The sequence below is a fragment of the Astyanax mexicanus genome, chromosome 22 (assembly GCF_023375975.1).
Source record: "Astyanax mexicanus isolate ESR-SI-001 chromosome 22, AstMex3_surface, whole genome shotgun sequence".
Taxonomy (NCBI): Eukaryota; Metazoa; Chordata; class Actinopteri; order Characiformes; family Acestrorhamphidae; genus Astyanax; species Astyanax mexicanus.
Genome location: NC_064429.1, coordinates 11,314,454 through 11,339,722, shown reverse-complemented (window position 1 = coordinate 11,339,722; position 25,269 = coordinate 11,314,454). Strand labels below are relative to the sequence as shown.

Below are 25,269 nucleotides of genomic sequence, written 5' to 3'. Positions count from 1 at the left end.
GTACCGCGTGGCTGGTTCTCTCCGTCACCCGGAAAGGCTCAATCCAGCCATGCTCGTTCCCCTTTCGTGCGTAGTGGCGGAGGAGCCCTGACTTTGTGTCTGGACTGGTCCACCTTTGCACCACGTTCTCCTTCTCCCCCTGTGTAAACAGATCTGAAACGAAACTTTTGTATTCGTTATAATCATGTTTAAGGTTCTCTATTCATTTTGGAAGTCTTTTAAGGGGTCCTCCGTGTCTCCTTCCTGCAAGTTAAAATACATGGTTAAAATACATTTATCACACTTAACTTGAGCTCTAATTTCCCCTTGGAAGTTAATTATTTCATATTTAAATTTTGTCTGTGCACAGATTTAAGCCCAATTTTGTTTTCTAACCTTCTTCAGTTGTCCTGATTTTCAGTCATACTCAATCATGATCTTTACTGTCAAATGTGCGTTCAATCCCTAACATTTAGTCATTTTCAATTGTAAATTGCAACATTTAATTATCATCACCATTAATTACTTGCTTTTACCTTCATTTTGTTCACATCCCTTACCCTTTTAGTGTAACTGCTTCTCTGTCACACCAACCAATCTCTTATATCCAAATTAGATCTTACAAACACTTCCAAGTTGCACGCCCAAGTTTATCACCAGACACACACTATGTCTCATGCATGCACACACAAACTCAAACACGTCCACTCTCACAAACACTAACCAAGCTAAAGATCACACACCTCAACTCTGCAGCATCATTGTACAGACCATATTTTACTGCTTCACAGCACAAAACTGCTGCTTTAAACGCACCTGCTGTTAAACCTACCACTTAAAGCTTCCTGTAGATCTTCTCATATTGTATTGGTAATACTTTATAGATAATAAATAAGGAACAAACATTTGGAAATATATCTGAATCATGTTTATTATTATTGCTCCATGCAAAGTTTTAATGATCAGCTGCTCTATTCTCCCATTCATCTCCACACTGATTGATATAATATCAGGGCCCAAAGTTTTAAATTCTGCACAAACTACACATAATGTGGCTTCTGTCTCAGGAATGGTTCCATATTGATGTACTGGGCTTTCTTGGGTTACTTTTGCTTGGACTTTAGAATCACCTCTTGTGGCTATATTATTTTACCTGTCACTTTAATTTTCTGCGGTGTGCTATTTTACTAAGAAATTATGTTTCTGACTTTTTCAATTCCCAAGATTTTATAAAGACTTGATTTCTATATTTAGTTGATTTTATTTAGTGCTTTAAGAATTGGGATAAGTGGAACGTGATTATTTTTCTCTGTATCAATCGTTCCATTACAAACAATAATATTATCAATATTAATAAACACAGATGTTATGCTTTGCTTTGTCCACGTTATTTTAGCAAATAAAATCCAAACAATGCTTTTCATTTACTGATCAATATGTTCAATATGTATTTATGCATATGCAATGCACAGCAGATTGCTTTTCACAATTATCAACAATACATCTATCTCCTTAAACAATTTATCAAGCCCCACACATTGTTCCTCTTGTTCAAAAAATGGCTTACATGTTGAATAGTGAAAGTTTAATTTTGTGTCTACATTTCATATTTTAAAGTTAGGATTGAGTGTGTCTTAAAAGCTAAAACTTTTACAATATTGTTGAAAGTAATTGCTCATCTGCATAGTGGTTGTTTTAAAATCAAACTTTAAAAGATAAACAAGCTAAAAGTTTAAAAAATGCTCTATATCTATAAAATAATTATTGGTCAAAAATTTTAGTAATAGTGGTGAGGGATGAAAAAGGTTAATAGGTTTAAAAAAGATAAAAAGTATAAAATAATTATTGGGCAAATAATGGTGGTAATAATGATCATCTATTTACCTCTCCCCCTTTTTCTGAAACAGAATTTCTGTTTCAGAGAACTTAACGCAAAATTGCTTCACCCTCTTACTGTCCACTGGGCTGGTGTACCCTGCCCAGGCCTCCACTGACACCCCGCATCACGTCATTCATCCACTCACTCTCCCCCTGGGCTGCGCTTCCCTTCCACGATGTTTTCTCCGTTTTCTGTTAAAATGCATGTGGTGGTCAGATCGAGACTGTGCCTGTCTTAGGTTGTCCCTTTGTAATACGTTGGGATCTTACCCGTCTTTGGCTAACCAGCCTATCCCACTGAACCACACACAGCGTAGCAGCACAGTTTTATCAACATTCAGTGCTGTAGTGTTACTGCAGGGTACAGCTAGGGAGCACACACCCAGGTATGTCATACTGTCATAAACTCACACTCTGGTGTTGACCGTGAAAGCCTGTGCACGGCACCAAATACCCATGGTTTATTATTTGTTATTATTTTATACATATTTTATTTATTACCATCAGTATCACCCTTTCTCTCCCACTGAATTTAGCTTAAATAATTTGCTTTGATGCCAATGCTCTGGAATAGACCCAAAAGAGTGCATGTCAATGAATAATTATTCAGATTTGGCATCTGTATCTCACAGATGTACCACAAGGTTAAATTTTGGTCCAGTTTTATTTAATATATATATACATAAATTATAGTGCTGGCTCTGCTTCTCAGATTGCAAACTTTACCATTATGCAGATGAAACAATTTTATATTGCTTAGCTGATTTTGTTCATGCTACAGCCAGAAAATTATGCATTTGTTTTATAGGTGGCATTGTATAAGCATGAAAACCAAATTTATGCTGTTTTCCAGATCTCTTTCTAGTCTAATTTAATACCGTAAAGCAAAGAAAGTAAAGCAAGTTCTTCGTTGCAGAAAGTACAGCGTATTGAAAGCAAAATAGAAAGCTCAATTTTTTAATATATTTGATTATGTCCCCTTATCAGAAAGATACCCAATGCCCCGTAGCTTGAAATAGATGCAACACTGCGTTTCCTTTAAAAAATAATAATAAAAATAAAAATAAGGTCTTTCCGCACTGGTTTCTGAAATCTACTCTTGCTCGTAAGAGGATCAAAATATCAGCATAGACGGAGATGCATAAAACTTAGAGAAATTAGATATTACATCTATCTTATATAGATCTCATTCAGCCAGGACTGAACTGAGATCAGTCTGAATAAGAAACGAACAGTAAGATAATTGACTAAATCACCTGATAGAAAAAGCTGTGTTTGGAATGGCTCACTCCTTAACTCATTCACTATTCACTATGTAGCATTTTCTATTCATTGAACTGGTTATTTAAGAATCAAATAATAAACCATGTTTATGTGGAATTTCTAGCATACATCTTCTGTACAATATCATTATAATATAATGTAATTAATAGGGAACTATATGGGGAAAAATGTACTGCTCAGTTTTTACAAAGCATGGCCAATCCAAATTGCTTAGTATTTCTGCAATAGGAAACGATTCCGACACAGCCACACACCTTTATTATTTTCATTATTAGATTTGCTTATAGAATATAGAGTTAGACATATGTCCCTGTTAGGTTAGGGCCCCCAAGATATAGTCCACTACCCAAAATTAAGCCAATTATTTTCCTCAATTCTGACTCCCCCTTTTCTTTATTTTTTTTTCTTTTTTTTTCTTTTTTATTTGTTTCTCTAAATTCTCTAATTATCTATCCAGTCACACACCTCTCTGACATTATTCAACAACTTAAGTATTTATATTAACACTTCCCCAACCTTGCTTACATTAAAGTATACTTCACTCATGATTGGGTATTCACATTTTCATTTTAGAACTGTCGTATAACGTATGCATATGTATATTATATTATATTTCTATTTCACATTAGTCACTGTCGTAATAGATGTCATTGCACATTACCCTGTTAATCATTTAATTATTTATGACCATTAATAACATCTACTGCACCGCTCCGTTTACAGATAGATCTTTACCTTGTATAGTTAGATTTTTTATATCCTTATATTTTCTTATATCTATATATATCTATCTACCCATACAAAAGCCTTTTCCCCCTGTTCAACTCTGTCCCCCATTTTCACAGTGTATTACTCTATTTCCCTACTGAACTGATGTTCTATTTTCTATGATATCTCACAAGTGTTAATTCACAAATAACCAACTTCTCAGTCTAAAACCAATAGGCTGAACCAACTCCACCTACTTCACCTTGGACTCCTCCCCTGCAGTGGGACTCATCCATTCCTATTTCGTTGACACACAAGAGTTCGTACACTCAACCAATCACACTGCTCACCGGAGCCCCGCTCACACACAGTTTCACACACACTCCAACACATACGCACACACTTCTGTCTTACACACACTGTCTAATTCACTGCCACACACACATTCTTACCTCTGCCACACAAGATACGCATTTTCTGTTTCTCTCACAGGAAAACTGGACACGCACACTTTCACACTCACAGGCACACTTTTAATCCCTGTAACAGACACTCGTAGACCCTTTTCTTTTTCTCTCTGTCAGTCGCACATACACAATCACAAAGCCAGACACACTCAGTCCCTGGAATAAGCACACATACACACGCATACTCTCTCACACTTATTGGCCACAGACTCACTTCCCTCAAACTTATAGTTTATACTGCTATGTATACCCCTTTTCATTTGTTTTCTTTTACCCCAGACAAGACACGAATAAGCAATGCACACAAGCAGTGGGTCGCTACCCACCCGCGAGATACCGCTCCCGGTCCGCCTTCGACTATACCTAAGGACCCCCGTTCACACGTTTAAGCTACTCATTTATTTTAAACTAACACTCACGCGCTAATGAAGGTTTTCCATATGGTCCCAGTCACGCTTCTTAAAGCCCGCGACTTTCAACATGAAATGCCCAATATATTAACCCGATCTTTTGTCAATTATGTCTATCTGTATTAATAACAAATCATTAATCTATGGGAATACAGCCCCCTGCCTGGCAAGGCACACCTGTTATCCAATGCTAGAATTGTCATCATTTACATCTGCATTAAGAACAAATCCTTACAACCACCGTATCATACCAGAACTATTATTCATACAACTAGTAGAAGTTCATAATAGTTACAGCGCCTACTAATAAAACCAAATGTCTAGAGCAGCAACAGTATCTGCTCATATTATTATTATTAGTATTATATATTTTTATTTATTCATTTATTTACTTTTTATGATATTTTATTTTATTTGTTTTTTATTTGTTTTTGTTATTTTCTGAACCTCATGTATGTACTTTTTATGATATTTTATTTTATTTGTTTTTTATTTGTTTTTGTTATTTTCTGAACCAATTTACGAGCGGATCAATCTCGAGGTAGGCTTACACCTGGCCGTTATCCGAACATCTCGTCAGAAGCCGGGGGGGCACGCCAGCTCCCAATCCTTAAAATCAGAGGAGACCCTTTTGTCTCAACTCCCGAGGAGACCCTTTTGTCTCAACTCACCTATATATACAAATAACGAGTAAAATACATTGGTATGCTACCTGCTTCCCTCCGGACAGCAGCCAGAGCGCCGCTCCACTCAAATTTGAAATAGCCAATATGCAGAATTTGATTAAACCGGCTCTGCTTACCTGTGTTTTTAAGTTCGGCCGTGAGTGGATCAGTGCCGGATGCTGTCCTTCGTCAGACTCGTTCAGAGGTCGGGGTCACCAAATTGTTGTAGAAAAGAAAATGTGAGGTGGGCTACCCCCACCTCTCGTCCGGGGTACAACTCCCCTGCGTGTTCGTTTGATAGAGAGAGTCAGACAGGTGGAGTGAAGCTGAAAGCAAACCAAGTATTTATTACAAACTGAATATTCAGGAGAACTAACACATGAAAGACCGTCTAACAGCCACCCAGCATAAGTTCTGACCCCCCTCTTATCTGACTCCATGTTTATACCCCAAAATGACGTAAGCCTGTTGATGAGGCGTTGTTAAAATCATCTCATGTTAGCATGCACGTGTTAGTACTGAAGTTTCACGTGTCTGACTGGACCACTAATGTTTGACCTTGACTGTGTTCTTCCATCCTGGCACTATCTGTGTGTGTGCGTCACCCCCCGCTTTGAAGCAGAGGTTTTTTAGGGAGGCACTCACTCACCAAAAGGCTGCTTTGATCTAATAGCCTTTTTTGTAGCAATTTTCACCCCGTACCAGTCGAATTGATGACCGTTAGTTAGGGTCATGCAGTCAACAAAATTCTTCAAGCCTGAGCTACATCTCATATGTTATATGTTAATGTGTTAGTAAATGTATCATGTGGGTTAATTTGTCATATAATAGAGTCTGTGTTAGTCACATGCCTGATCAAACAATGTTTCACTATATACGTGAAGAATATATGGTGGTTATTGGTTAGTCTTCTATATAAATGTGTGTAAAATATACTGCGAGTAATAAAATGATCAAATATAGTGTGAGTATTGGTTAATGCATATAAAATACAAGGTTTCTTCATAAGTTTTCCCACACTGCCCTGCAGAGAACAACAGGTTCAATATTCAGTTTTACAGTGTTAAATATGTCAGGTCAAGAAAGAGTTTATTTATTTTTTATTTTTTTTATAAAAACAAGTATTTCTGTTAAGTGAAATCAAGAAAGAACATATTTTATTTTTTATTAAAAAAATTATTTATGTTAAGTTAATTCAAGAGAAATGGTCTTTTAATTTTATAAAAATAAATAGTTCAACTTTAAATGTCTAGAGATACATTGATGCTGTTAAAAATGCTTTTTCCAATAAAGGGAGTATTGGCAAAACTGGTTATAATTTTTATGTTAAGGCGGCAGGACGTGGTGTGTGCAGCTGCTTAAAGTAACTAATAAAGTAACTTGTAAAGTAACTTAGTTACTTTTAAAATCAAGTAATCCATAAAGTAACTTTTTAAAGGAGTAATCAGTAATCAGTAATCGGATTACTTTTTCAAAGTAACTATACCATCACTGGTCACAACACAACGGAATTTTCCCGGGGGACCTTAAAAGATGCTGTACCAGCTAAGCTGCGTCTTCAGTAATGTCTCGGACTTCACTATGTGTACAAAGGACAATAAGTGGCAAACAAGGCGTTTTGTGAAGCAGAACTTTTAATAATATGCACACAACCGTGGTAATCACAGGTAATAAACATAACTTACTTTTCAGAAGCTTGTTTGCCACTTATTGTCCTTTGTATACAGCTGGTACAGCATCTTTTAAGGTCCCCCGGGAAAATTCCGCTGTGTTGTGACTCACTTCCGTTGTGTTGTGGTTGTATTTGCAGCGCGTTTTTCTATTTACATCGCGTTTTTCTATTTGCAGCGCGTTTTTCTATTTACATCGCGTTTTTCTATTTGCAGCGCGTTTTTCTATTTACATCGCGTTTTTCTATTTGCAGCGCGTTTTTCTTTTTGCTGCGCCTGTGTTGTAATTTTGATGGATGTGTTTTGTGCTTTTGCAGCGCTTTTCAATTTGCACTGCGCTGGGCTTTCTCGGCCACCGTAAATAAGCCATTATTGGATAAAATAAAGTAAATTAATCAGACAATTAAACAGTAAATTAATCAGACAATTTCATTGGCTTACTGAAATAATCATTCAACGTGTTTCCACTTAGCCTAGTTTATATAAACATGTATAAAACGTTGCGCTGGAGTTGTTGGAGATGGCAGCGTTGGCCGAATTCGTCGAGAGCGTGTTTTCCGTGACCATTATGATTTTTTTTGGCTCATGATGACGATTGGCTTATAAACTGTTTCAGATTTCCGAGAGCCTGGTTGGGTTGGGATAAGACTAAAAGCTGAGTGAGTGACGGGCGGCTTCTTGATAAGAAGCAACTCATTTAAAACATTTAAATAAAAGCTTAGAATAATTTATTTAAAACATGGGTGATTATTAAATTACTTAGAAGACAGCGACTATGCTATGCGCCTTGCGACACTTTCTTGATGAGCATATTATTATTATTATTGTTATTATTATTATTGTTATTATTATTATTATTATTATTATTATTATTATAACATTACACCCTGTGTAGTTGAGGGAGTCATGGGAGTTAATTGTGATGTACTAAGACAAAAGTACATGGGATTCTGTCTACACACGGTTTAATAAATCCAGATTTTTTTCTGCGTTTGGAACTTTTCAGCTCTGAGCGTACAGAACATTTTAGTAGGAAGTCCACGCAAGTCTTAGAACATGAGGCCCCAGAGGGAGCATGAATGAGTATAAGTACTGTAGTTAGTAACTGTATTGGTTACACTTTACAATAAGGGTCTAAAAACAGTACAGTAATTATTAATTAACACTAGTGTAGACTACTCTATATTACTAAATTTTGATGCAGCATCAGTTCAAAAATGTTAAAACGATTAATAATGTATTAATGTATTTACTTTTATATATTATATTGGTGACACTTTACAATAAGGGTGCTTTAATTAACAGCACTGACAGATTTAGATTAACTATTAATCTCAACTGTTACAGTTATGAATAGACATCAGTTAAGTCATTATTCATAATTTTTTATCATTTAATTTTTATCTAATGTCTCAGTTCATTATAATTTACAACATTCATTAGCATTTAAATGAATATATTGATAACGTTTAATGATTAAGTAATGTCCATTAATAATTAGCTGAGAAATAATTTAACCATTAACAATGTTTATTTCTGTCATAAATAATGTTAATTGTAATTGTTTCCTGTAATTGTACATGTTTGTATAATTTCCATTTTTTATATAATATTTTTTTTTATTCCTATTTTTAAAACTTATTTTTATATCATGTTGTTTACTAATAAAGCACTTTAATGTTTATAAAAGTTCTGTATAAATGAGGTTTGATTGACTGAGCTGTGCAATTACACACATAATACAACACAACTGAAAATGCAAACTACTCCAATGAAAAGCCATATAAAACCATTTATAGCTTTCTTTTATCTTTTTATAATAAGCAAAAGTTTTTCATATGTAAAAACTAAAGTGTGCTTCATTTGGATACACAAGTATTCATCCAATAAGGTACTTCAAATAACTTTACAGGAAAACAAATATTTTTAATTTATAAAATGTGGACCGGGGAAACCCACTGGTCCCTAACTTACACCCTGCATAAGGCATCTTCTGTCTATTTTCACTCCTTCCTCCTGTCTGGTTTAAACAGCAGCAGATCTTCTGAATATATCTACACTGATGGGCGTGGTGTTCTGGAAATGAGGTGTGTTCAGGTACATTTCTTGGTAACACAGGAGCTCCAGAATACAACCTAGACAGATGCCAACAGTCAGACGTTCATCGCTATCTTGGTAGCAGCACAAACCCAACTTTTACATCAACAATAAACAGAATAGTAAATAAAATAACATTGCTGTTCCCGTAAATGAGCTGCTGGAGCTCCTTCACAGCGTCAACCAGCAGCTCAGTTTCCTCTGCTGAGAAGAGTTTGTTGAACACGTCCAGGTAGCTGCACTGTTACAATAGCAATCCACCAAAGTCAGAGCTCACCTGATCTACTCTTAAAGAAAATGATGAGCAGCAAGAGACACTCTGATTGGTTTATTTCACGTTATGCCCAAAATTAACCTATTCTCATGATTAATTAAGATGCGTTTTGGGCTGAGTAAGGTGTACCTTTCCCATTGTTACAAAAGCAAAAACACGATGACACGTTCTCACCTTGACAAAACGGAGCCCATTTTATTCATTATATATAAACTATGTTTCCAGAGTGTATTCAGGTAAATTTCACATTTACATTTCTAAGCCAACAAAAACTCATTATTAATTTAACAATAATCAATCTTAATGTATGGCATTTTTAATAAAATGGAAACACTGTGCATTTGTCACTTTTTGATGTTTTTGTGCTTGTTATTCAGAGAGATGCTTTGAATCTATTGCTTTGAAGTTGTCGTATTTAACAAAAAGCCAAAACCTGAGATGAAAAGAGGTGAGTGTAAGGATGTCAAGATGTGGTAGACCACCCATACGTAGCCTCAACCACTAAGCCCACAAAAACCCACTCCAGCACCACCTTGAGGTTGTGGTAGGTAAATCTAGCTCCCACCCAGGTCTGGTAAGGGATTTAAAGTATTACTGGAGGTGACTTAAAGAGAGAGTGATGACTTTTCACACAATCTTAGTAAGTATTAGAAAGTGCATTAACATTTACACCACTAGGAGAACTCATATTGTTTCAGTACAACAATCATAGGCATCAAAAGGCCATGAGATTAAAATATCCAGTAATACCTGTAGCACAACCATCAAATAAAACCAGTGATCAACAAGAGCTTTAAGTGCTTAAATTCACAAAACACCAAACCAAGTAAAGTTAAATATATATATATATAAGTAAATAAAAATATCTAAAACAATAAAGAAATTAATAAGTAAACAGAATAAAGGTAGGCTACTCTAAGCTACCCTTTAACACTTGTGCAAAATTTTAATTTAGACAGATAAGCAAAAGGTAAAAAAGAAAAGGTTGGCACTTAAATTATTTAATACATTATGCCATTAAAATCACTTCTACACGTCCCTTAACGTATTAAAAGTGCAGAAAAGTGCAAAGATTAAATTCCCCAAACATACCACTACTAAAATTAGAAATATGCTGTTGAAAAGCTGTCTCTTAGCCTTTCTGTTGCATGTTTGTTGATCCAAGGAATTCAGACGACACGGAGATTGAGAGTGAACAAGTAAGATTTATTTTCAGAATTCTGGGAAGAACATTTTACAGGCATGCATCCTAGTGTAAGCTAGAAATCGCCCCAAGTTCTTCTGAACCTCGTGCTTCTTCTGACTCCAATTATATACCCCTTTCTGACGTAACTCGGTTGCTAGGTGGTTGCCAGGCAGGAATGAGTAATGCTTCTTATTTTATGCTTATTCTTCCAAATATGGTATCGTTATGCATTACTAATTAGACCTTCTCGGAACCCATGAAATGTATTATTTGACCTTTGTCCAGTAAGCCTTCTGGGGAATCGTGGGTTGCTAAAAACACTGCTCGGGAAGTTTCACTTCCCCTTCAGTAGCGGGCCTCTGGTTCTATTATTGATTATTAGTTTTCCCCTGCTCGGTAGCCCGGGAGATTCACTTCCCCTTTGTGACAGGCCTCGGTTAAATAAAATTCACATTCTCTCTTGATCATGCTTTTACATCTCCAGTAGCCAAGTTCGTACTCTCTGTTGATAATGGTTTTGCTACATCTACCGTAAGATTAGTTAGTTAGTATATCTTAAACAAAGCTTGAAGCTGTATGTATAATCTTTGCAGAGCAATCTTTTAATGTAAGGTTACAAAATGTACTATATTCAATCTAGCTGTCCCATGCTTGACCATAGGAGTAAAAGAGGAAGTATGCTTTCTGCAGTTGACCCGGTCCAGGGCCTCTGCTGCTGATATGAGAGATTCATTTAAGCAAGTATATATAGGCCTAATGTGTCTACGTGTGGATTATTGACTAACTCTTAATTCAGTGATTAATGATTGCTAGAATATAGATTATAGCTTACATAGATATATTTGTGTAATATGTGCTTTTAATTATAGGTTAAGGCTTTGGCTAGCATGATTATTTAAGCTAAGCTTGTTATCTTAAGGCCAATCTACCACAATGCCAATTAGGGTTTCGAATCCGTGGCTGACGCTGATCTTCAGTCGTCTGTCTTTTCTCACACAGAAACGCAACATGAAGGATCTGATCCATTACAGTCCGTGTTTCCATACACTAATCTGAGATGGGCTCTTTCAGGGGAACACCTTCAGAACCAGGAGACTGATCACTGCCCCCAGCAGCAGCAGCAGCAGAACTCTTTTCACTGTTATCATCACCACGTGGACACCATACTTTTCTCCACAGCCATCTACTGAATCGCATTATCTGTGGTGGGACAAAGATGCCCACCAACACTCCAAGCCCCACCCCTACAAAAAAAACGATAAAACATTCATCTTTCTCCCAAAACCTCCAAACCCAGCTCCTCTTCTCCTCTGAAAAGAGAAAATATACAAACTTTAATTTACCTTTGAAAAGCTAATAGTGTTGGAATTTTAATTTTATAAACTGATTTATGATTGTAGAGGTTAAGCTGTAGTACCTTAAATTCAGTGCCACCTTAAATCCAATTGTACCTAAAAGCCATTACTACCTTAATCCCCCTGCCACCTTAGAGCGTAATAAATATGTTGAAATACTGCTGCTGAGGGCTCCAAGTGGTCCAGCGGGCTGAGCGCTGCCACTATGATCGGGAGATCGCTGGTTCGAACCCAGTTCATGCAGTTTGCCATCAGCTGCCAGAGTCCCGAGAGAGCACAGTTGGTCTTGCTCTCTCTGGGTGGGTACAGTAGATGGCGCTCTTTCCCCTCATCACTCCTAGGATGATGTGGATCAGCACAAGGCTCCTGTCTACTAATTAGCATCACAGGTGTCTACAATCTTGTAGTTAGTCAGTGGGGCTATATATATATATATATATATATATATACTCAACATGGACCAGAGGAAGCGAAGGAAAGAGATTAGAAAGAGTCTCAGGAGATTAGAAAGAGAATTATAGACAAGCATAGTAAAGATAAAGGTTTTAAGACCATCTACAAGCAGCTTGATGTTCCTGTAATTACAGCTGCACATATTATTCAGAAATGTAAGATCCATGAGACTGTAGCTAACCTCCCTGGACGTGGCAGCATGAGGAAAACTGATGACAAATCAAAGAGACAGATTATACGAATGGTAACAAAAGAGTCCAGAAAAACTTCTTAAGAGATTAAAGTTGAACTTTAAGCTGAAGGAGCATCAGTGTACAACCGCACCATCCGTCGTTGTTTGAGCTAAAATGGACTTAATGTGAGACGACCAAGGAGGAAACAAAACATAAAAAGTCAGACTGGAATGTGCCAAACTACATGATGACAAGCCACAAAGCTTCTGGGAGAATGTCCTATGGACAAATGAAAAAAAAACTGAACTTTTTCCAAGACACATCAGCTCTATGTTTACAGACGGAAAAAAGAAACACATGAAGAAAAGAACATTGTCCCTACTGTGAAGCATGGTGGAGGCTCTATTATGTTCAGGGGCTGCTTTTCTGCATTTGGCACAGGGGATCTTAAATCTGTGCAAGGTACAATGAAATCTCAACACTATCAAGAGATTCAAGAGAGAATTGGTCTCAGGCTCAGGTCATGGGTCTTGCAACAGAATAATGTGTTCCTATAGCCAAGCCAAGGATCAAGTGGCCCCAGTCACCAGCAGTTTGAGGAGGATGTGGACCAGATCCTGGAAGTAACAGGCAAGGGTGATGTGAATCATCGGCTGGAAATGATGACCACGCTCATAGCGAGCAATTGCAACAGAACGATTTGGAACAGAGGCACCCAGGCCTGCATCAGAAGCTTATGCTCCAAGCCATAGAGCAAGATAGATGCAGCACTTCAGGGAAAAGCTTTAGCTGTTAAAGAGGCAGTTCAAGATAGCAGGAGAAATGGAGAGAGCTAGCCTGGCAGACCTAACAGCAATCCTAAGGAAACAACTGATGACCCTGTGGAGGCAGAAAGAGAGGGCCAGGAAGAGGGCAGCTATCTTCGCAGATGGGTGGGTCTGCCACGCAGCCTGAGCCGCTTTGGGCTGTACGGAAGTGCCAACAAGCTCAGACTCCCTTTCAGCTCAGTCAGGGAGGAGTTCAGAGTTCATTGTGGCACGGAAACAACTGCAGTAATCCAGATCTAGAGACACCAAAGTGTCCGGGGCAGGGATTGAAGTAATGACAGGGACGTAGTGGAAGGCAGCAGAGGCAGTCCAGCATACTGAAACTCGACTGAGACACAAGGCCATCCTTGGCACAGTGAACCAAGGCAGAGCTGGACTTGAGAGCACACCATCAATCCGGTACGATCCTGCCAACAGCAAGGAGAGGCAGAGGATGGTGCAGGAGGAGGTGCGAGCTTCAGTCGAGGAAGAGCAAACAAGCAGAGCAGGGACTATGAGGCAGCAAGGTGCCTGGATAAAGTGGGAGCAATCAATGGAACAACGTGTCACTTGGAAGGATATATGGCAGGGGAACCCCCAGAGGATTAAGTTCTTAATCCAGGCGGTCTACGATGTTCTCCCAAACCCATCTAACCTATGCACCTGGGGCAAAATAGAAACACCTCAATGCCCCCTGTGTTCCAAAATAGCGACACTGGAACACATTTTAAGCAGCTGCTCCAAGAAATTGACCTGGACACATTAAAAAAAGTCCAAATTGAGACCAGATATCATCTTGGTCTCTAAGCCCACAAAGCACTTGGTCCTGTTGAAAGTAGCAGTACATTGGGAGGATAATATGGGGGAGGCACAGGCGAGGAAGAGGGAGAAATACCAAGAGCTGGTGGAGGATGCATGCCAGTGAAGGTGGGCAGTCGGGGATTTGCCAGCTATTCCCTGAATAAGGCCTATGGCACACTAGGCATAACAGGGGCCAACCGGAGAAAAGCCATTAGTAGCAACGCATCTAGGTGGCTCTGGCTAAAGAGGGGTGAGAGGTGGCAGCAGACAAAGCCTCACCTATAACTGTGATTCTGAATATGGACACCACCTCCTCGTTCTTGGTGTCCACTATGGTGTAAACACCACTGTCCGAGCTCTTCAGCTCCTTCAGCTGTGGACCCAGCACTGCTCTTTCCTCATACGCCGGGTCACACTGGATTTTACTCCCCTCAAAGACCTTCACAGGAACTGCGTTAGCGTCTCCAGTCCTGTTGAACATCACCTGCACTGGTTCTGATACAGGAAAGTCCAGAGTGAGAGACTCTCCAGCCTTCATCTGCAGAGAAAACTCAGGAGCTGCAAAGATAGAAAAATAAAATACATAAAGAAACAGTTTTAATCTCTTCCTTTTCCCAAACTGGGTCTACTGACTAGACCAAAAGTGAGGAGACACTTACGCTCAAGACGAAGACTCACATCACAGATCTCTTTATTATTACAATTACAGCTATACCAGCTCCTCTTACTGAAATCAGCTTCACTGATGATCAGAGAGAGATCTCCCTGCAGGTATTGATCATGGATCATCTGATATCCCTCCTTCACTGATCTACAGGATGTCTGATCACACTCAGCCAGAATATCAGAGGGATTCTGAGACCATCTGGAGAGGATGGACCATCTGACCACTCCAGAACATCTCTCAGAGCAGGGCAGAACAGCAGTACCGTTAAACTCCACCTTCACTGAAGGTAAAGCTGATTCAACTGTAGAAGGAAGAGAAAAAAACATATATTTTTGGTTTGGTTAAATCAGATTCTGGTTTGTTTGCACTTTTGGTGCAGTTTGTTTGGGTGGGAGTAAAAACAGTAATACCCACAGAACACGCACAGCGAAATCTGTAAGAACATCACTGCTGCTGAACCAGGGGAAACCCTCCACAGTTACAAACTGATTCAAACCAGATCAAACCAACCGTATAGTGTTAGGACCACAGTAGAACAGCTGTGCTTTAATTTCTGAAGGCTGATCAGATAATCGTTCAAACACATTTAACAGATGCTCAGTCTTCACTCCTGCTCATTCCAATAACAATCACGAGATCTGAATATGCTCAGACCCCAGATTTCCATATGTGCTGCTGAACAGACACGTGCAAATGAGGGTCCGGAGGGGGCTGGAGCACTTGCCCCTTTGGCTCTTACTGCCCAAAGTGCCCTTTTGTCATTTTTTTTTTTTGTTAGTGTATGTGTGAATGTCATACCCATTTTGACCCCTCTTTCCCACCGTCTTCACGTATTAGCATTTTCCCGTAAATTTCCTGTATTATATTAAATAAAAATAAAAAAAACAGTATTATTAAGGAGATAAGCCGCTGGACGGTGTGTGTGAATGAAAAAGCTCTTAAAGCCAATCATGGTGCCGGTTACAGCCAATCTGCTTTCTGGTTTTGCGGAGCATGGAGGAGAGTTAGTGTGAGTGGGGAAGCCCCCCCAGCTCCCCCCCCCCCCCCCCCACTCTCTCACTATCAAACCCACTGTGTGCTTAATAAAATACAGCTGTGTTAGTCAGTTAGCTTAACTTTGGAATTAGATAGATAGATAGTCAAGGTTTTAAAATAAAAATATATATATAATGTTCAACTTGCCCTGATGTGCCTGATCAGACAATCACTATTTCATTTTCAAATTGTGTTTAGTAATTTAGGATTACAGGACTTACTCTAAGATATAATGAATGAAAATCCATTTAGCTAACTAGTTTGCTAGAAGCCGGATGTAGTGGATGTAGAGCTAGAATTTAGTAAAACACTGGGTAATGTTGGTAATTTAAAGCAGTTTCTTAACCCTGATCACTGAACTAAAATTGTGTATTTTCCACCTGATTCAGCTGATCAGCTAATTAACAATCCTTTACTAAGTTTACCTGTTAAAATCTCTTAGCCTCACTGTGGAGCATAAATCAGTCATTATGTATATCCAGCAGTGTGCTAGACACATCATACCACCACTTACTTTATTAAGTGCCTTTAAACAGAGAAAGCTGTAGAATATAGAGAACAGTGGGAATATGCAGTACACACTAAGAAAAGTAAGTACAGATTTGTACTTAAAAAAGAGTACAAAGCTTGTCGCTGGGGCTGTACCTTATATTTCAGTAAAAGTCCTTTTTTGTACCCATGGTTTTTGTGCCAGTGAAGATTATAAAAATTATAAACATTATCATCAACTAAATATGAGTCAAAAACTTAATGATCCCAAATTTTCTGGCTTTCAAATTAAAAAAATGTGCAATTTAAATATATATCGTTTAATAGTACAGTGATGCAGAATGCTGAATGCACCTTTTGGCTGGTTAAATGGTACAAATCTGTACTTATTGCTGTTAGGAATGAATTTGTACTTCAAAGTGAACAAATCTGACCCTGTAAAGACCAACATTGTACCTTTGAGGGTCCAATTATGAAGAGTGTACCTTTGAGTACAAAAAAGTACTCATATCGTACCTCTGTTTTTTAGAGTGTAGAATATGCAGTAACAGGGTGTAGAAACACTGATCTAACAGGATTTCTGTTCATTTGTAGTTTACAGTGACACCACAGTAACACCACAAATTAACCGGTTATAATGTAAGATATGTTTCTGTATAGTGTTTCAAATTCGTGCTCGATGTGCAACCTTTTGCTGAGGACGGCTGGCTGGATGAAACAGACAGTACCCCCACCCCTAATACCTGTTAAACTGGTTTTTCACATTGCTATTAGAAACATAGAATGAGGGCACTGAAAGAGAGAGGCTAGGACTTGACTGATCACAGCAATGTGTGAGCAGTTTCCCTTTAATTCATTTTTTGAGAGCATGTTTTCTAGTTTTAGTTTTTTTAGACTTTTTTGAATATGTCCAACAAGTTTTTTTTTGTTGTTGAATGTGAAGCTAAGGTTAGGTCTTCGATTTAAAAAAAAGGTAAAGAATAGGCGATGGGGTTAAAAGTTAAGAGTAGGATTAAGGTTGGGGTTAGGATTAGATCTATTTCATGTACCATTTTAACAGGGCTTTTACTTATTGTAAGTAATGCATCAGCAGTACAGCCTTAATATATTTACCACAATTAAATCAGATGCATTACTAATGCTATTACACTGATATGCTATTAATGTGTCAATATTGACATTTAGCATTTAAAATAAGATGCTACATAAATCATGCAGTCTTTCGAACTGGAGCAGGTCCCCAGCCCTCCAACACATAAAGCTGGCAAACATCTAGACCTGATCTTCACTCGTAACTGTGAGACCGACTCTTTAACTGTCACTCCTTTGCACCTCTCGGATCACTACTTCATGAAACTCAATATTCATATTTCGAACAAACCCATGGCTACTTCTACGGTGGTCTCATTCCGCCGAAATCTACGAGATATCTCAGCAGACCAGTTCTCCTCGCTGGTGACTGACAATATGCCCCCACCAGGCTCATTTTCATCACTCAATGTAAATGATGCCACTGATACTCTCTGCTCCACACTAAGCTCCTGTTTGGACAACCTCTGTCCTCTTACATCTCGAGCCATTAAACCAAGCAAACCGCAGCCATGGCTAAAAAATAACTCACTGAGGGAACTACGTTCCAAACTCCGAGCTGCCGAAAGAAAATGGCATAAAAACCAAAAACAAGCAGACCTAAAAAACTACCAACTGCTCCTGGCTTCCTTCTCAGCCAGCATCACGACTGCTAAAGCTGAATTTTATCACAATAAATTCTGCTCCCTCACAGACTCCCGGAAACTATTTGCTACTTTTAAATCACTACTCAACCCTCCGCCTCCTCCTCCGGCTACATGCCTTACTGCTGAAACACTTGCATCATTCTTTACTGGGAAAGTGGCAGCTATCAGCAACCAGTTTACTGATGTAACATGTAGCAGTTCTACTACATGCTCTGCAGCCCGGTGTCCCTCCACCGAAGGCGTTGCGCTCTCCTCGTTCACTTCTCTCACTGAGAACGAGACACTGGCTCTCCTAACACGTAGCCGTCCTACTACGTGTCTGCTTGACCCAATTCCTTCAAACCTACTGCAAACTATCGCACCTGCAATCATTCCGGCTATCACTCACACCATTAATGCCTCTTTAACTTCTGGTGTTTTCCCAACTGCTTTCAAACAAGCACATGTGACACCACTGCTCAAAAAGCCTTCTCTCAACCCCGCCCAGGTTGACAACTACAGACCGGTCTCACTGCTACCCTTTCTCTCTAAAACTCTAGAAAGAGCAGTTCTAAATCAGGTCTCTGGCTTCCTCTCCCAGAATGACCTTCTGGACCAGAACCAATCTGGGTTCAAAAAAGGACACTCTACCGAGACGGCTCTGTTGTCTGTGACTGAAGCGTTGAAAACTGCCAGAGCTGCAGGTCAGTCCTCAGTGCTCATTCTGCTGGACCTCTCGGCCGCATTTGACACAGTCAACCATGACTTCCTCCTAACTATACTCTCAAACATGGGGATCGCAGACAATGTGCTGTCATGGTTCAGATCGTACCTCACTGGGCGCTCGTTCAAGGTGTCGTGGCAAGGACAGCTGTCCTCAGCCCACTCCCTATCCACTGGGGTTCCCCAGGGTTCGGTACTGGGTCCCCTTCTCTTCTCCATATACACCACCTCTCTTGGTCAGGTTATCCGCTCACACGGATTTTCCTACCATTGCTTTGCTGATGACACCCAGCTATACCTGTCGTTCTCACCTGAAGATCACTCAATCTGTGCACGGATTTCGCAGTGTCTCTCTGACATATCCTCATGGATGAGGGAGCATCACCTTCAATTAAATCTCTCAAAGACTGAACTTCTGGTTATACCAGCAAAACCATCTTTTCAACACAACTTCTCTATAAGTATCGACTCTCTCTCTCTCTCTCACCGACAAAGGTTGCTAGGAACCTGGGTGTTATGGTTGATGACCAATTCTCTTTCACGCACCATGTGGCCTCAGTTGCTCGGTCCTGCCGCTTTGCGCTCTATAACATCCGAAAAATTAGACCGTTCCTGACGCAACAGGCCACCCAACTCCTGGTGCAAGCGGTCGTCATCTCATGCCTCGACTACTGCAATGCCCTGCTAACTGGCCTCCCGGCCTGCGTAGTAAAACCACTACAGATGATCCAGAATGCAGCAGCACGTCTGGTCTTCAACCAGCCAAAACGGGCACATGTCACCCCGCTCCTCATTGAGCTCCATTGGCTACCAGTTGATGCTCGCATCAAATTCAAAACTCTTACAATCGCCTAAAAGGTGATGTCAGAACAGGCTCCTTCCTACTTGCACTCGCTCCTGAAGCCTTACGCTACCTCCCGGCCGCTGCGCTCCTCCAATGAACGTCGCCTCGCTTTACCAAACAAACATTCACACAAAGCAATCCAGACTGTTCTCATACAGAGTTCCTCAATGGTGGAACATACTACCTTCCACTACCAGATCAGGAGAATCTCTCGCTATCTTTAAGAAACTCCTGAAGACAGAGCTCTTCAAAGAGCACTTACTCTCTTAACACCTCTAACACACTAACTACTTCTAACCTCATTTCCTTCTTCCCCTCCTTCACTCCTCTATCCTATTATTCCCCTTTGACCTCCTTTTATCCCTATCCAATGATGTTTTACCTTTAAACTTATTTTACATTGTACTTGACTATTGTAAGTCGCTTTGGACAAAAGCGTCTGCCAAATGTAATGTAATGTAATGTAATGTAATGTAATCTCTCTAGCTGCTGTTTGCCCCTGTTGAACTTTTTCTGTAAATTGACTACCCGTTGTTTCTGTGCTGTAAAATAAATCACATCTGCATCTGCACGTGTCTGAGTACTGTCTAGCCTTGACACACTGATTCCCTTAAATTCTGTTCCCCCTCAATAACAATCACCACTAACCCCTTCCATTACCTCCATCATCACCTACCCCATCCTTCATTACCTCCTTCTCCACCAGTAGGACAGACAGACACTCTATAGCTGTAATAATACTGTTAATATTCTCACCGTGTACGATCACTGTGTAGATATGGATGATCTCATCATTCAGTAAGTCTCGTACAGTATAAACTCCACTATCAGACTCCTTCACTCCTCTCAGCTCCAGAGCAGATGATACTGATGCTCTCTCTGAATATTCACGATTCAGCTTTACTGAGCGTTTCTCCACTCTGCAGATCTGAATATTGGATGGTTTAGCTGGATCAGTGCTGCTGTAGATCACCTCCAATCGTTCTGATATGTGCAGATCCAGCTGCAGAGATTCACCAGGTTTTATCTGGACTGTTGTTTGTAGAGCTGAGGAGAAAAACAACCAGAAACAAACATCAGAAACTGAGTTTAAATCACTGAATCTACAACACTGGAGATTCTGTCACTGGATCAAACACTTACCTTCAATCTGTAGACGAACATCACAGAGATCCTTCTTATCACAGTTACAGGTATATATTCCTCTCTTACTGAAATCAGCTTCAGTGATGATCAGAGAGAGATCTCCCTGCAGGTATTGATTATAGATCATCTGATATCCCTCCTTCACTGATCTGCAGGAAGTCTGATCACACTCAGCCAGAATATCAGAGGATTTACTGAACATAGTCCAGCTGATCACTCCAGAACATCTCCCAGTGCAGGGGAGAACAGCAGAGTCATGGAGCTTCACCTTCACTGTAGTAACAGCTGATTCACACACTGAAAAATAAATTAATAGAGGGGGTTATAAAGGGTTATAAGGGAGGGTAAGAATGTAGGTCAGTTTTTACTAAGCTGCTCACATTCCACATTCACCTACAAGCACCTACTCTTTTTCAGCATTAAATCCATTTATCTGATTAAACTGTTTAGTGGCCTTTAAAAGTTTCTAAAGTGCAGATTGTAAAGAGAAAAATCATTAAAAACACCAGACAAAAGTTCACACACTCACCAGTAACAAGTAAGAGCAGCACACTGAGAGTAGCCGTGCAGGACCGCATGGTAAACCTGCAAAAAAAAAAAATATATATATATATATAGAAAGACTATACTGGAGCTGGACTCGTTCTGCCTAAAATCGAGCTGCATCTGCTTCGGCCACTTAGGCTTTCACTCGCAAAACGCAAAAAGCAGAACCGTGTTTACTTTGGGGAAAAAATTTTGGCAGTTAACAGTTAATGTGTGCTCACAGACCTCCACAAACACTGCTGCTCCATCCACTTGGATGATTTCCCTGCAGTGCTTGCAAACTAAGAGTGATTACCATTATAACAATGGTGATCATGTATTTTCTTTCTTATTTAAATATTTTGTGGCTCAGAAAACTGGATAAAAATTGTTGTCCATTAGATTAGACCACAATTCAGCCAAAGCACACACAATTACAGGCCAGCGAACCTCAGAACATTAGGGCATGGCAGCACTATTGCCAAGAAGGCAAAGTAAAGGCTGATTTTTTACTATGTTTATGTGATTAAAAAACACTAAAAGGTTTATTTTACTGTTTAGGAATGAAAGCACATACTGCAGTTATTTATAGTTAATTAATACATTTTAGTTAGCAATATTTGATATTTATACAGGTTTTATCTGCTTTTGTTTTCATTACAGACGGAAAACAGCATTTTTATATTTTTACATCACTGCAATATACTGTAACTCAGTGTTTCAGGCTACAAAACCTTAGGTTTTTACTGTACAAGGTTTAAGGTTATATGTTCCAATCACCTGACAAAAATAAAATTTTCATATAATTTTCACTCTAAAAAGTGCAATGAATTTCATCATAGTTCTTGTTTCAGATATTTCTTTTTTATTTAGTTCTCATTAAAAAAAATCCTAAATTAATATTTTTTGCAGAGTTTTCATTAACACATTTCACACAGCAGGCGAGAATGAGGAGGAGGAGGAGGAGGAATGGAAAAGAGCAGTAATTGGGAAAACAGGACTGCTGATCCCATTTTTAATAGGTTGTTGACTACTGATGAACTGAACCAATCACAGAACTCGCTTTCAGCTTCCCTAACACTGCCTAGCCAATCACAGCTGCTGCAAACAGTCTGCAAATATATGGTCGTCCTTTTACTGCGTTAATTGTTTATTTTTAAACCCCTGCTGATTGCAGAGAAACATTTCCACATTTTTAATACATCAAATATTTGGCAATCAAATAAATAAGTGGTGTTCTCAATTAAATTTTATTTATCGCTTTTTTATTTATTCATAATAAGGGATGATGCATGTTATACAGTCATGTAAGTCATTTTGTGTAGTTGTATTATTTCTACAAATAATTTATACAATAAAAATAATAATTAATTAATATATAATTAATTTGATAAAAAAACATAAGCTTTGTGGGCATGTCCACAGCAGAGGTGGAAAAAGTACTGAAAATTTGTAATTAAGTAAAAGTACCCATCTAAAAATCTACTAGAGTAAAAGTTAAAAAGTACTCAATTTAAAATGTACTTTATGTAAAAGTTCATAGCTAATTTTAATTATTTATGTAAAAAAACAACAAATCATAAATTAAATAGTTTTTAATGAACTTTTATTCCACATAATAATTTGGACCTTTCAAGTAGTATTTGTTCAGACCCCCCCCATAAAACATTTTTAAGTGCCACAGGTTTCTATGATCCATTTTCTTTCTTTACTGTTAAAAGTTAGGTCATATAGGTGACTATAAACCGTATTTTTATAGTTTTACAGTTCATTACTATTTTTTAACTTGCCATTGCTATGCTTTAACTGCTATTTACATGTTTTTTTATCATTCAAGCAGATTGTTTAATGTTCCCAATAAAACCTAAGGAATTATCATTAAAAACATGAAAAAATACCAAAAAAAGAATGTTGGTGGGCGCATGCGCAGTGCTGTAAAGAAGCACATATCGATGGGTAGCATAACTCAACAGAACACTGGTTCCCCAGAGCCACGCACACTGACCCCAGGCTACACAGCTGATTCACACAGCGTCTCTCCCGTTAACCGTAATAAACACTGCTGGGAAAAGTTCAGCTGCGCTGCCATGGAGAACTAGCGCAAACCATGTGGTAAAATAAATTGAGAACATAACTTTTTATGTGCATAACTATAGGGAAACTCTTTGAACCATAGGGTCATTTTACTTAAGTTGAACAGTATTTGCTGGTGCCTTTCTTATGAGGTGAAAGGAAGTCAGGTCATCCAAACAGTTAAACCCCACTTATTATTATATTTGATGTAATGATCACTGGACACTGTTTCCTTAAAAATATAAACATTTAGACACAAAATACACAGAAATCTGTACACACATTTTTAATCTGAGAAATAATGTCTTAGATGATTTTTATTTTACAGGTTTCTGTGTATTTTGTGTTAAAATGTTTATATATTTGTGAGGAATACCGTGTCCAGTGATCTCCCGGAGACATTGTGGATCAACAAATCAAAATAAATAAGTATAAATTAAATCCTTATATATATATATATATATATATATATATATATATTAGAAAATATATACAAATTTAATACATACTTTATTTAGATTTGTTCTTTAAATTGCTATAAATCTATATAATCATTAATTCGACAAAAATCAACATACTAATGGAGCAAACCACAATACTAAAATAAGCTCTGCCCCATGCACTGAAATCGGGCAGTGAGACACTGAGTGTGAGCAGTGTTGCTCTCCTGATCCATCTGATATCACAGTCCACCGCGCGCCACCGGAAACGTTTAACTATTTTATAATCATCTCTTCACACTCACTCCTGTATTTATGCGCCGATGTCGCGGAGTACTTACTGTCGCGCTGAGCAGCGCCTGTGAGTGTGTGTGTGTGTGTGTGTAGTGTGTTTGGGTGCAGTGTGGGTGTGTTCGCTGCAGCAGCACAGAGAGGAGCGGGTCGGGGCAATGGTATCTGTCTGCAGAGCCGCAGAGCCACGGATATACGCCAGCAGTTTCAAGCCAGTGGCATTCTGCGCATGCGTCAGCAGAACCGCGGATTTAAACCAGCACTTTCAGGCCGGTGGCATTCTGCGGTACCTTCTTCGGTTTTCTTAGCGTTAAATAACTGGTTTGACTTAGCTAGGGTTAGTTAAAAAGTTTTAAGAGGTATTCATATCATATTCTGACACATATTAGTCTTATGTGCCTCGATAGACTAATGGTCTATGTAGACATATTGTTCAATTACCCTTCAATTTAACCTCAACATTGATAGTTGGCTTACATGGGATTTACTTTTACATTTACTCATAACATGTATATGCCAGAATTAACTATTCACATCAAATATACAATACGTGATGTATATCATGATATAACTTTGGTGCAATGTTTTATATTTAGATTTATGGTTTCCATGCCAATAAAAATGATGAAGTTCTCTCATTTTTTTATACTGATTGTCTTTTTTTTTGGACACTTACATTTACATTCTTTTGTTCTGAGCTGTGAGTTAAAAGTGTCCCAAATGTGTGATGAACAAACCATTGATTTATCTTACCACATGTGCAGGAATTAAACTGAGCATAATGTTAAACACTGGGCTAAAACAAATACATATAGACATTTACATGGTAAATATTGCACACATGATTGTATAACCTAGCTAATGATTTATGTAAGCACCCTAAAATTGGACATGAATATGCCTAGGAATTAAATACCTTAATTAGCTATAATAATTAGAAGGACAAAATATCACTCATCTGCTTAATTCAAGCTCAAAGTTGAGCAATGGCTTTAATAATCAGTGTTGGGAAGGTTACTTTTAAAATGTAATCCCTTACAGATTACTGATTACATCACTCAAAATGTAATTTGTAACGTAATCAGTTACGTTACTTCAAGTGAGTAACATAATCT

The 25,269-nt window shown here is 38.6% G+C and overlaps 1 protein-coding gene across 1 annotated transcript; it reads right to left on the bottom strand.

Moving 5' to 3' along the window:
- Positions 1-11,459: 11,459 nt before the first annotated feature.
- On the bottom strand, positions 11,460-21,403 carry LOC103034340 (uncharacterized). Its single transcript, XM_049470852.1, has 6 exons — positions 21,355-21,403; positions 20,823-21,122; positions 20,436-20,726; positions 14,866-15,174; positions 14,486-14,764; positions 11,460-11,928 (listed from the first exon to the last, which is right to left on the bottom strand). Exons 1-6 carry the CDS (start codon positions 21,401-21,403, stop codon positions 11,666-11,668), a joined length of 1,491 nt encoding a protein of 496 aa, XP_049326809.1. The 3' UTR covers positions 11,460-11,665.
- Between the last annotated feature and the right edge of the window lie 3,866 nt (positions 21,404-25,269).

Excerpts from the sequence above, each read along its gene's own strand:
- LOC103034340 (XM_049470852.1), bottom strand. The coding sequence starts at position 21,403 with ATGCGGTCCTGCACGGCTACTCTCAGTGTGCTGCTCTTACTTGTTACT. Across the intron at positions 20,727-20,822 it reads TGTTCGTCTACAGATTGAAG|CTCTACAAACAACAGTCCAG; the intron begins GTAAGTGTTTGA and ends TTTTCTCCTCAG. Across the intron at positions 14,765-14,865 it reads TGTGAGTCTTCGTCTTGAGC|CTCCTGAGTTTTCTCTGCAG; the intron begins GTAAGTGTCTCC and ends CTATCTTTGCAG.